The sequence below is a fragment of the Seriola aureovittata genome, chromosome 22 (genome assembly GCF_021018895.1).
Source record: "Seriola aureovittata isolate HTS-2021-v1 ecotype China chromosome 22, ASM2101889v1, whole genome shotgun sequence".
Taxonomy (NCBI): Eukaryota; Metazoa; Chordata; class Actinopteri; order Carangiformes; family Carangidae; genus Seriola; species Seriola aureovittata.
In genome coordinates, this window is record NC_079385.1 from 1,708,917 (window position 1) to 1,722,979 (window position 14,063).

At 39.6% G+C, this 14,063-nt stretch overlaps 1 protein-coding gene across 1 annotated transcript in view; it reads right to left on the bottom strand.

The window, feature by feature from the left end:
- large1 (LARGE xylosyl- and glucuronyltransferase 1) overlaps positions 1-14,063 on the bottom strand; it is a 115,891-nt gene that overhangs the window by 76,112 nt on the left and 25,716 nt on the right. Inside the window, exon 2 of the mRNA XM_056367687.1 lies at positions 12,198-12,384. Coding sequence (XP_056223662.1) covers positions 12,198-12,303 — 106 coding nt within the window. The 5' untranslated portion in view covers positions 12,304-12,384. The remainder of the gene's footprint in view (positions 1-12,197; positions 12,385-14,063) is intronic.

Consider the following 14,063-nt stretch of genomic DNA (forward strand, 5'->3'; position numbering starts at 1 on the left):
TCATGCAAGGTGGGGGTGCAGGCTGAGTATGTTGCATGTACATAACAAATTTCACACATCAAAGTGGAACATACAGTGAGGGCTCTTCCATTGAAATTTAAAGGCGGCGCCATCTAGATCCCATGCCACACCCTAAGCCCAAGATTCATATCAGAAAACAAAATTCACAGCTTCTGACATTGAACCAAAAAACGAACAAAAAAAATTACTCCATTACAGATTTGTTGGCATGACACAAAACAAACTACCACCATATTATAGAAATATAGACATATATTATAGACAAAAGTAAATGTTGCTCACAGCGACCAAATGGCTTAAGATTCTTGAACAGTCCCCAATACCATGAAATGTCCAAAACATCAACTTAAATAGCCAGAATCCACACTGGACGACAGTCAAACAAATTCCAAGTACATTTTTCATCGTTTTCTTTCGAACACAAAATCACTAAGTCACAAAAACGAATCACTACAGCGCAAAGTGAATGAACTTTTCACATGCACAAAAAAAAGCGTGTTTAACTAATGACCACTTGTGAGAGACAATCTGTTACTAAATGTCCTTCCCTTTCACATGCTTGATTTCAGTAGTTTAGTTCTTGCAGGGCTAAACTCCCGCGGCGCAGCCTAGAGTTAGCGAAAGCTGGCATTAATGAAAACTCAAAAGAGCCACGCATCACAGCATCATCAAGCTCTTAAGACTTTGCTAACCACAATATTAGGTGGAGCTGGTTACCTGCCAGGAGGAGCACGTCAGTAGGTGAGAAACTGTCATTTCTCGTTCCCAGTAGGTGGCGCTATAACTGTGACTTAAATTTGACCTATAGATGTATTCAGCTCTGGACTCCGATCAAACATGAAATGTGAGAAAGACCTGACCATGTGGAGTCGAGTCACAGTAGCTCTTTTGTTCTATAGCAAGTATGTAAATTCACTATATTGCCATAAGAACATTGTTTGATGAAAACTCCAACACTTCACAATTTAGCATCACAAAGGTCCTCAGGCTTTTCTCACCAGTCTGAGGTGAATCTGGTTGACCTGTCAGATAGATTGGACAATGTATATGAGCTACAATAACTTCCTGTTTCATTAGATTGTTCTAACCACATATGATGTTAATATGATTAAAAAAGTTCAAATACAAAGCCTGTAAATGGCAAAATATATGAGTACTACCCAGTTCCAAAGCACTGATTCTGAACACTCTGAACACTGTCCTGCTGTGAACTAGGGTAACAGTGAGTATAAATTTGCATTACAATTCACAGACAGCTTTTCCAAGGTGACATAACAAAGTTTTCAGATACACAAATGTGCCAATTATCAGGATAGAGGGAATGACTTGTTTTGCTCGAGGCATCAACTTCCTTCATATTCATGAGAAGAATGTAAATAAATTATGAGTTGGAGCTTTCAGTCAATATGGCTGCTCACCTCCACAGTCAGCATATTTATTCTAGACTGCTTTTTTTTCCCTCTTCAAAATAAAAGTGCTTTTAGTGGGATCTCAAATTCCGTCTCATCTTCTCACAGCTAATATCTTTTGTTCTTGAGAGATCACCCAGAACAGGCTAATGGAAGCGTGAGGATGGGAAGAGTTGTTTCATTATCTACTTCATCACATCAGATTTGAAATGAGGTAAGGAGTCAGACTTTCAGCTTCAGAGCGTTTGAACGATGCGGCAGGACAATGAACCTAAATTAACCAATAACTTTTACAGGAGAAACAGCAAAAACGTCTCAGATTCATCTTCTGAGGCCTTGGCAGTATTGTTGACCTTGACATGCTCTCAGCAGCCGTCCTCATTGGAGCTCGCCGATATTGGCCTATCACAGATATATTGGTATTGGTGAATATAGTATTCTCCCATATGCACTGATATGAATACTTTTATAAAGAAGCACTAACGGCTATATATATACATGTATATAAACATATTTGTTCTTATGTTTTTTTTGTAGTCATTTTATTTAATTCACAGTGAAGTTTACTGTTTCAGTGCACTGATGTCATTTTGGACAATAAAGTTTATTGTTAAACTGTAAAATATCCTGCCCATATACTAATATCAGTATTGGCATTGGCCGCCAAAATCCAATATCGGCCTGTTGTTCACTGAGCTCATTTTTATAACCATTTATTTATCAGTTATAGACATTTAAACTGGTAAAAGCGTAAAACACATCATCATTTATTAATGAGTTACTATAAGGCTCCTTTTACCAGTTATAGTCATAATCTTACTTATCATAATCTATAGTTATAATTTTACTCATTAGTAAGATTAAGTAATGAGTAGTAATCATTAACTTGATCTGGCCAAATAGTGAGCCTGCATAATGTATGAAAACTGTGTTATAACTTATTTATAATTGTTTATTTATTATTTATAAAGTGTTAAGAAACTAATTAACAAACTAATTATAAAGAATTTATAAATCCTTTACAAGGGTCGTCTTATTGTAAAGTGGTACCGATAAAGGACCAAAAAACAAACCAGAAGAGGACGGCAGCAGCTGAGATCTGCCATGAGCATCATGAGTATTCTTCTAATGATGTCCTCGACTTGTAGACTTCATTCACCGACTAAGAAGGATTTACAGTTAAATATTATTTTTTATTGTGATTTAATTTAAATTAATCTCAACTTAATTTTCTGATCCCTATGACTGGGGAGCTTTGCTTTGAAAGGACTTCAACTCCTGCTGCTCATGTGATGTGGCTAAAAATTCATTTCTTTAGAATGTGGCTCTGCATACTTACAGTAAAATTCTGTAACTACAACAAAACATAATTCACCTGCAGATTATATGCTTTGTCCTTCAGACTGAAGTGAAGATTAACTGCAGCATTAAGCGAACTCCTAAGACCTATGGTGTTTTTATAACTGCTGGAGGGAACAGATGAAAAATTGTAAAAGTCATCTCAACTTTGCTGAATTTCCTCTACATTCATCAGCCTGTTCTGTGCTGTCACATTGTGCTAGATAACTCTATGTTGGGAAATGTCAATCAATCATTCTGGAAGCCTGGGGTCAAATAATGCCTCTATTACATTTTTTAGTGGAGAGTTCTATTTAAGTTAACTCGAAAGATTATTATTCATTATTATCATTTATGTTCTAGTTTTCTCAGTAATGATAGAAGATCCAACCTTAAATATAAGTTTCAGGGGCATCCTTCTTGATGCTATGAAATTACCTACTTAAGTACCGATAAGAGGTACACAATGAGAGCCATTTTTCAAAAGTTGGTAGTACTGCAGCAAACCAAATAACAATTGGCCCTGAAAGAGTAGAAAACAAAGACCTTATAAAACTAGAATATTCGCCTTATTGCCTGCCTCCGTCACCTAAGACTAGTTTCAGGTTATATCTCTGTTTATCCATAGTGCAAAGTCTTGAGTATGACTAAAAAGTGTTTTGTGGGGTCACAGTGACTTTGACCACCAAAATCTAATCTGTTTGTCCTTGAGTCCAAGTGAATGTGTGTGTGGCAAATTTGAAGGGATTCCCTTGAGTTCTCCAGATATCGCGTTCGCAAGGCCAAAACCGTGTTCCAAGCGAATGTTTGTTCCAAATTTGAAGAAGTTCCCTCAAGGCGTTACTGAGATTTCGTGTCCACGAGAATGGGACGGAAGGACGTACGTACATTCGGTCGGACGACCCAAAAACAATATGTCTCCAGCTCTTACTGTCGGCGACAAAACAAAGGGAGTGATCATATAACAATCAAAAATAAGGGGACCTTGAGTTAGCCATACAGAGAAAGCGCTAGGAATGATAATGCTGATCAGCTGATTGGAGGCGTCCATATTATTGGCCTTTTGAGGTGTAAAGTATAAGTCTAGTTTTATGTAGAGCAGGTCGAACCCTTAACAGCAGTGGTGGAAAAGAGTGACTCGCATCCCAGGTCAGGTCTTGGTTCCTTGGAACTGAATGGATCTGTGAAGACCTCTAAGAATCTCTTACAGTTAAAGAGCAGCACTTCTCTTGTTTTTTAATTAACAAATGTGTGTGGTAGTGACAACATGTAGAGGATACCCACAGCCATCCTTTTCCCTCGCCCCCCCCCCACCACTGTAAGATAAAATAAAATAGTCACTGTTTCTATTGGAGGGTGAAGCCTCATGGTGAAGCAGAGAGCTGTTTGTCGTGTCTGAGCTAAATCAAGTTACAGAGACCTGAAACTGTCATGTTTTGTATGACTCAAATTACAGTGTTGTGGAGTGCACTACACCTCCAAAGATGGTGATTAAATTATGGGAGAACTGGGACGAGTACGAGGTCTGGTGGAATTGTAAAGTGACTCAAATAGAAACAAGAAAACTTCAAGTATGGTAAAGGCTATATTGATGTAACTGTTTTACAGTATGTTAAATCATCCACAGCAGATATTCTTTACGTGGTACTGTAAATGAATGCCACATCATCCCACCAATCTATTTTTATGCCTCCACGCCAGCGACAGCTAGAGCTGGAGACATATTGTTTTCAGGTTGTCCGTACGTACGTCCGTCCTTCCCATTCTTGTGGACACGATATCTCAGTAATTCCTTGATGGAATTTCTTCAAATTTGGTAAAAAATATTCACCTGGACTCAAGTATGAACTGATTAGAATTTGGTGGTCAAAGGTCAATGTCAGTAAGACCTCACAAAACACTTTGTAGCTGTTACCTAAGACTTCAAATTGTTCATATTTCCTATGATTCTGGATAAACAGGGATGTAATCTGAAACTAGGAGGCAGAGCACCACGAGGAGGTCATTCTTCATCTATCTCAGCTGCCCCTTATGCTATCATTCTTACCATGACCATGAAACAAGTTCCAGGCCTATGCTGAAGGTTTTGCCAACAGCTGTGATCAACAGTACACATCCTACCACCATCTCAGAGCCAGAGGTTCCCATTCCCCTATATATGACACTAACAGTAGCCAAATCACCTACACATATAACACACACAAACCCATCAAAATATATGGGGGCATGCATCAAATTAGCTGTATATGGACTCCTGACTTGTTGACACAGGCTATGGAGGTTACCTCTGGGCGTGGATTTTTCCCCACGCCGCATGAGAAAAGAGCTTAACCAAGTAAGAGGCTGCAGGAACAACACAAAACTCTCAGACATCAATTATTTGATTGTTTCAGGATGTAGTTCTCTGTGATCCAGACAGCTGTGTGGGGCCTTATAAAGGCCCAAGTCATGTTGAGTACACAGGAACTCCTGGGATAACAGAGGGAATCTCTTTTCTTATGAATCTGAAAGACTGTTGTCCATTTACAAAAGCAAGACTCACCATGAAGGCAGCGAAGATGAATTCAAAATAAACCATTTTTTTGGCATTTTTCAGACCCCATTACTGCCAGTTCTAATGGAATACAAGATTCACTAATCTAGTTTCTGGGGCCAAATTTGATTTGCTTTCTAAGACGCACAAGAGTAATTCAAGCTAATACTCATTTATTTACTCTTTTTTTTTTTTTATTCATTCACTAATTCCTTGTTAGACTCCCTGCCCTGGAGTGGTCATTTAATGACAATGTTTAAAGACCACATAGTATTAAAATTTGAGTGGAATGCCAAAATTCCCAGTGTCAATGCATTTGTTCATTGTAACCTAAGGGAAGCCATTTCAAATTTGGCATCACCAATATTTGGCATTGTTCCGGGAGAACTTACACCAGTGAGGAAACTGTCCCACTGAGACAGACTGAACAATAATCCAGATATGGTGAGATAGAAGCATGGATAACATTTTTATTATAAATTGTAATTATTAATAACTATGTTATTACTAATAATTATATTACTTAATTGTAAATATATCATATTGTTTATATGTACGTACGTTCGTCCGACCCATTCTCCCGGACAGGATATCTCAGTAACGCCTTGACGGAAATTCTTCCAATTTGGTACAAACATTCACTTGGACTCAAGGATGAACTGCTAAGATTTTGGTGGACAAAGGTCAAAATTCAAGGTCACTGAAATGTCGTGTCCACGAGGAGTCTTTTTTATGCGTATTGCAGCAATCAGACTTAGCATTTTAAAGTACCTTAAAGGGACAGTTTGGGTTATTTCACGTGGGTTTAAGATAAGATAAAGCGGTGAAAATATTCTAAATATAGCGTACACCTTAAGTGATGATGTTTTTTTTTTGTTTGTTTTTTTCAGGTAAAGCTAAAATACGTTTTTTCTGCTGTCCCTCTCCACAGCAGTGTATCACTCAGCTACTGTTCTGCTTCTCCAATCTGTGAGCGTGCTGACCCGGACCTACTGCAGGTAAGACACTGGCTGTGGATAAGCACCCCATACAAGCCCACATCAACTAACGCAAAACGATCACTACACCAGCCTCCATGGGCAGCATCTCACAGCCACTCACTGCAACACACTGCCCACTTCCACATGACAAAGCCTCAAAGACACGACACAAGCCTTGACAGCTGCATTCCCATGGAAACTGCATCGAGTACGACCAGAGACGTTGCACGATGACTCATGATTAAGTCACAGTTTTGGCCGAGGTAACTGATGTATTCATGTTAATTGGCCAAGGTTTTAAGTTAAAGAATATACTATAAAACTAGGGATGCTCGATTTGAATTATTTTCGATGCTCGTTAACCAACTATTATCTGTTAACCGACAAGATCAAAATGTACTATTAAGAATGGAATACCAATACAACAAATGTTCTTTTTTTCCATAAGAAGGGATTTATTTTTACATGTGCAGAACCGGCATAATAGCCTAGATTTCCTAATGTAAAATAAATAGCAAATAGTAGCCAGACGTTCTAATGTATAAACAGTTTAACAAAATGAAAACGTTCATAGCGGACAGCTTGTCTACTGGTTTTTGTTCAGAAAATAGCAACATGCGGACATGTGGGGTTAATCTGGTGTCAGTCTGTTCACTGTGAGACCCGTGGTGAAGAATACCCGCTCAGATGGTACCGGCGTCCCAGGAATGCACAGATAGAGTCTTGTTGAGTGGTCTGATTATCTTCCCACCAGGCACGAAGATTAGTATCCAATGAGGGTGGATTGTCTCTCAGATATGTATATTTTTTAATTGTTTAATCAGTCAAAATTCTTATTATCGGTTAACGGCTAAATGGTTCATTAATAAAACCCCTATATCAAACAATATCTAATAAGTTGGTCTAAAGTTAATTCATTTTCAGACAAATTTTTAAAGCCTGCCGGACATCCTGAGTATGTTTTGCGTGTTTTCCAAACATACATTCATAGAAATATACAGTATAGAATTAGTTAGACCTATGAGCCTGATGACCCCATTTCTCCGATTGCGCCCTGATTGACTCATTTTATCTGACAGGCTGACGCAGACTCACATGAAACGCTCTGAATCTTCTGTGATTCACATCATTAGCTCGCAGGGCTCCAGACTTCACCGCCGTCCCGAAAAAAAAATGATATCAAGTGAATGTGAACTGTCCCAAAATCAAAATGTTGTGTCTTTACTTTGTTAATATCACACACACACAGAGACAGACAGAGATTCTTGCTTTATAGTTAGAGTAGATAGCTGGATGTCTGCTGCATGCCGCGGTTCTGTTTTCTGATATTAGTGTCCGGATTTCTTATTATCTCTTAATATTAAGGGACGGAGTAGGAATAAAGATCAGCCCTGGACTTTTGACTTGAACTGGACCTGGACTGGACAACCAGAACCCAGCTGGAGACACCATCACATACGACATAAAATTCTGTAGATCTGAGCTTATCCCACAGACTATGAGGTCTTTAAACAGCTTATTAACTCATTATAGCAGAAAACAAATCCATACATTTTCCTGATGAATAAACTCTAGAATCTAAGTAACTCTAACCCTAAAACTGGACTCACTGGGAGCAGTACTGGGAGCTGTGGTCCTGAATCCACTCTGCTGCTCTGCTCCTCGTGTCTGTTGTCTGAGTTACTGCTGATACTTGAAGCATTGGATTTTTCTGGATTTTAACTTCTTTTCTCTGAGATGATCAGACACAGTTTTTTTTTTTGCTTATTTAACTCTGTCATTCATGTAAAACGAGTCATCATCAGTCCACTGCCGCCTCAGTGTTGAAACCATGACAAAGATTCAAAGCGGGTGGATCTTCCCGTGCCTCCCGATCAGCCACTCCGTGCTCGGTACTCTCAGTTGTCAGTCTGCGTATTTGATAGTCAGAACACTGGATTAATTCACCTGACGGCTGCAGAGCAGCAGCGAACCACCTCTCTGCTCACATTATAAAGAATGTGACATTAATGATGAATCACCTCAACACGCCAACCTACCTGCTCCTAATCCCAGAGTTCTTTTTTGTCCCGACCCTGTGGATATAACTGGAATCACTACTGTCCATGTACAAGCTACGTTTACTGTGATAACAAAAAAGATCACACTGATATATTGAAATTGTTGGAATTTATGCTTTAGCTAATAAACTCACACACAGCCAAGGTGCCACCTGTGACGTTAGCGAAGAAGTAACTTTACCAAGCAGCTAGTGACTATTTCAAATCAATGCCTAATAAAAAATGCACCCATTAAAATGTGTCTTTCAGTTAGCTCAGACTCGGGGTCTGGAGGCGTCTGGGTGGACTCGCTCTGTGTTTAGTTTAACCAGCGTGGCGCACTTGAGAGGTCCCGGCGAGTGTTGCACCGGAACATTTCATCAAAGATCCTCTTTAACAAAGATGAAGCATTACAAGCAGCGCCAATGATAAGTAACGGTAAACACTTCCTGTTTCCTAAGTGGGCGTGGTCAGGATTGTTTGTTCGTGTCAAAACAACAACAAAAACACATTATAACTCGATACAGTTGGAATTTGTGCCTGATTTTGCCACTTGTTTTTATCCGTTTGTTTATATCTGATCAACCCAGTACGAGATCACATCAGTCTAATACTCTCTGTTTTCCCTCCAAAACTGTTTAATGATAATACACTAATTGTATTATAACACAAAGAAATACAAGTTTTATTTCAGTTTTAAATTTGAATTCATGGTTGCACGTATAGGTCCCTCTAAACGTCTGTGGTTGGAAAGTGATGTCAGCAGCACGACTGCAGCAGTGAAACCAGAACCGGCAGAGAGAAGAGATGTGTGCTGTGAGATCTAATGAGAGTGTGTAGTTCATTTTCTCTTGATCCGTCTGAAAAGTGCCATTTTAATGTCAGAGTGTTCTGAAGATCTGTGGCTTGTGTATCAGTGTATATTTCAGGTGAAAGAATCCCAATCTGTGATCATGTTCGCTTCTTCCATTGGAGTGAACAGACTCAGACCTGATGCTGGTCTCCTACAGGTGGAGAATCCAATGTGACACAGAGAGAGAAAGTGTCTCTGATGTCAAGTCTGGTGCTGAGTGACGGTAACCATATCAACAGCAGGCGAACACACGCTGTGCTGATTGCAGTCAAGCAGCGCTCACTTCAGTTTGTCATTTCCTTAACTATAGTGTAAAACAAGTAAATGAAAAACTACATGTATATCCTTTCGTCTGGAAGTGCCCCGGCTCAGATCTGTGTTCGTCCCAAACACGGTTCAACTCCCATACTCTCTCCCAGCGTTTCATATCTGTCTCCGCTGTGCTATCCAATAACATGGCCAAAAAAATACTATGTTTCTTTTTCACTATTTAACATAATAAACAGCCGTGACAGCATGTGGCTGGTATTTTCAGTGTGTGAGTCTTTGTGTGTGTGTGCGTGTGTGCGTGTGTGCTCGGGGTCTGTGTACAAAACACAAACAACCATGTTCCTTTATGCCTGGAGAATATCATTTGTGGAGCGTCTCTGTAGCAACACGACGCTTCATTTCTGGTTTGTTGTTGTGACACATTTTAGCTTCATTAAAACGCTGCAGCTCCTGAGATGTGGATTTTGCACTTATGCCATATAGACATTTCCATAATAGTTCGACTAATTGTTCAGCACAAGTTCTGAAAGCCGGTTAAAATTTTGGATTTAGTCCAACACTAATTCATCTCTTACTGAACCTTGTATCGCTCTGTTTTTATTAGCAAAGAGCAATGTAGAAATTGTCTGGTTAAAGTAACTGATAATTATTGATAAATGATGATTATGTCAGCTATTGCTGATTAATATAAATTCCATGATGACTAAAATGAAACTGTGGTCTGGTTAATGTGCACTCTGTATCACACTATCACTTTATGTCAGTGTGACTGTGTTTTTCTGCTTCAACAGGACCAGCAGAGATTAGAAAAGGGATATGTGGATTCACAAAATGCTACAGAACCCTTAGAGTATCTTAAGGAATATTTCTGTTGGTACCAAAGAAGTTTTCAGGTTCGATACCCTGCCCAAACCCAGACCATGAAAAACAACCCCACACCAATGTGACTGTGAACAGGGTGGCTACACGCCCTGAGCCCTATGGTGTATTTTTTCTATCAATAAGTACTTATTCTCTCTGCTGTATGTGCAGCTCATCCAGACAAAACACTAAAGACCCCAGAGACTCAGTATTTCTCTCAGTATGTCAGACAGATAAACACAGCAGAGACAGAGGAGAGAGAGGTGAGAAGGAGGAAAAACAACAGTCAAGATGGAGACAGAGCAACAAAAACAGGTTAGAGATGAAGACAGAGAGACAGAGAGAGAGAGAGAGAGAGAGAGAGAGAGAGTGTTAGTGTTAGGGGGAGAGAGTGTGAGCCAGCTGAAGCACATTGTTCCTGTCTCACACATTCAGGCTTCACCTACAGCTGACGCCTCCTGCAGCCAGGTCCTTTCACAACTTATCACATATCCAGCAACTACTCCCCACTGCCAGGAATTCACTGCCAAATCTAATAATTACTTTGCAGACCTTGGCGACAATTGCATTATGAGAGAGTATTCACATGTACAGTCTCCAGGACTCCAGCAACCCCGAGTCAAAATTGTCAATTTAATCATAATTAATAATGGCACTACCGCAGCATTTCAATCCTGCAAGTCAAAGTCATTAAAATGGTTCCAAGAACTCCAGGACTATATTGTCTGGAGGAAGTAATCAACTTTGGACAGGCCTCAGTAATTCATTAATATACCACCTCCGCATGGAAGAGGGGAGGGCAGGGTGACTTTGTCTACAGGACATTTGTTTCTGAAGACTCTCTGGGAAAACTTTAGATGTTAAAGGCACAGAGAAAAGCAAAAGAAGCAGAAGAAGAATATGAATGCGCTGGATTTTCCGCCTTGATTTTGCGGCTCTTCGAACAGGTGAATAGGGTTGCCGCCCGTCCCGTATAATACGCCTCTGCCTCCCGACAAAATTCTAGTACCTGAGTCTCGGTACGGGAAGAAATCTGTCCTGTATTTTCGTTCATGTTATATCCTCAAAGTGCTATGAATAATGTAATGCCAATTAGATGGATATTATCTCTTTTACATCAACGCACACCCAGCTTCTTGAAAAGTTTCCCTAAATTAACGTTACATCCCATCGTATATAGGTTTTTTGTTTTTTTTTGTTTTTTTTTGCAGTAATGTCTCAAATCACAGATTATTTTAAAAAGAGAGCTCACAATGAGGAGAATCTCGAGGACAGGTGAAACAGTGCAGAGTGCAGACATCATTAGTTCTTCTAATATAGGAAAAAAAAAAGTTCATTCATGTTACTGACAAGATACGGTTAATGTCAGGACATTAACAATAAATATATGTCTGTAACAATATGTAACAATAAATATGAACCCCCCCCCCTTTGTGAACGCCACACACATAGCATTTCTTTATAAACTGTTAACACTTTAGGTCAAAGTGCTATTTGTTATGGCATATTTATGTGTTTCCAATAAAAACAAAGCTGGGGAGGGACTAGCTGCAGTTATAATTCGGTGTTTACAGCAGCCAAAAGCAACACAGCTGTTGCTGACTGACATGTACACTGACTTGAGTTCTCTTGTGTTTTGGAGTCAGTTCATATTAAATTAGAGTGGAGAAAATTAGCTTTAGAGGCTTTTGATGACTGATCATTACAAATATATTTTTCATATACTGGGGGAGGACTTGACCTCCTGGGAATCGCAGATAAAACACATCTTGATGTGTTAATGTGTTTCCCTTCTGTGTTTGAGATCTGGTGCCACACACCCAGCTGTTTTTCTCACTGCCAACGTGTTGTTTCATCAGCTCTAAATATTACTGTAAATGCTCATGTACGTACCTTGAAAGCTCCCAACTGACAAGTAAAGCCAGGTGAGTGCTGGGATGAAGACCAGGGCGAGGGAGGCCGCCAGGAACTTCCTGCGCCCGCGACACATTACCAGCATCCTCTGGACCAAAGCAAATACAAATAGAGGTAAAGTGACCTCTATGTGGGTAGCAGCTGTTGTCCAGACCGATTCATTGCACTGGAAGAGAGAGAAGGAAAAAGTAGGTTAGAGGCGGACTAAACATTTCACATCCTGTACAGACGCAATTACAGCTTAGCACACAGCTTCTGCCGATTCCCACATCTTAACCTCCTTAGGCAAAAGACACAAGATTCTATAGGACTGTTAATTATCGTCCGATATAGATGATTGCAATATATAATAGATATATAAGCAGGTATATATGGGTCCAATCATCCAATATTACTCATACTGTGATTGGCTCCTGCACTGCATCTAGTGCTCATTGATTATAAATAGTACATAGTGGATTTAAGATAACACTAAAGCAAATCAGCAGCAGATCCGGGATATGCATCGCATATTGTGTGTTATTTGGAGAATGTATTATGATTAAAAAATGTCATCAAGACTAGGTCTAAACCTAGTATATGTCTGGACCTATGGTCAAATCCTTATTTTATAACTGTGATGGCGTCTGACAAAATCACCAAACACATAAATAAAACAAAGATGGAGCTGTAATTTCAGCTGGATTTACTGCAACATGATCACTCAGAGAGAAAGTTAGAGGAGATTGTCTTTCTTTTTTAAAGTTATTTTTTCAGACTTTTGCCTTTATTACAGTCATAAAGAGAGACAGAGAGAGAGAGAGAGAGAGAGAGAGAGAGAGAGGATGACACGCAGCAAAGGGCCATAGACAGGGAACACCACCACCCACCACACCTCCTTTGCTGTCCCCTGAAATATACGTACTGTACTACAGCTGTGCTTTGTTTGTTGTTTTTTGTGCCACGGTAAATTGCACCAGTGCAAGTGTACCAGTATACTCACTGACTGCATTGTTATCAGAATGGACCAGTGTACTCACACACACTTGACTGACTCCATGACAATCATGTGGCTGTGGAGTACACAATATGCATACTCAAGTAGAAGTAGCAGGAACTGGCAAAAAAAAAAAGCTCTGCTAGAAGTATCATTCATTTCAAATTATTTGATGTGCAAAACCCTGAACAAATTAAATAATATAATGGTAATGACCAAATAGTTGTTTATTCATGCAGTTATGCATGCATAGAGCTGTTTCATTCTACTTCATTGCATACTAACTGTTCAATTTGTACAGATTAGAGGTAGCAAAATATTTATGATGACTATTGCATAAGGAGCTTACACTGTCAAGAGATGATAACTTTTCGTTGATTTTAAGTGTATGTGTGTGTTTGTGCGGATAAATATTTTTAAATGTTAAAAATTCAGATCATATCGGTCCCCAGGTGAGTGCTGTAATGGAGGTGAGGATCAGTGTATTGGAAGTGCTCCTCCTCTTCTCTGCAGTTCCTGAGCAGCAGCGAAACAAAGCCGCTCAGTAGACTGTGGCTCGGCTGACCAGTGGTGGAAATATGATCACTCAGTCAGTCAGTCAGTCAGTCACATTCAAGATTATAGGGCTGGCCCCGCCATTGTAGTCCAGCCAAAAATGTGTGACAGCACCAACCTGGTATACCAGCGCTGTACAGCATTGCCAGATTTGTTGATGCTTAAACCATGAAATCCTGAAATATTAGAATAACAGTGTAACTGCCACCTATTGTTGGACTACTGTAGTTTGCAAAAGTGGATTTCATGTATAGTGTGGCCTACACCAGAAGATGCAGAACTAAAATATGTAAGAAATGCATGAATGTACTTGC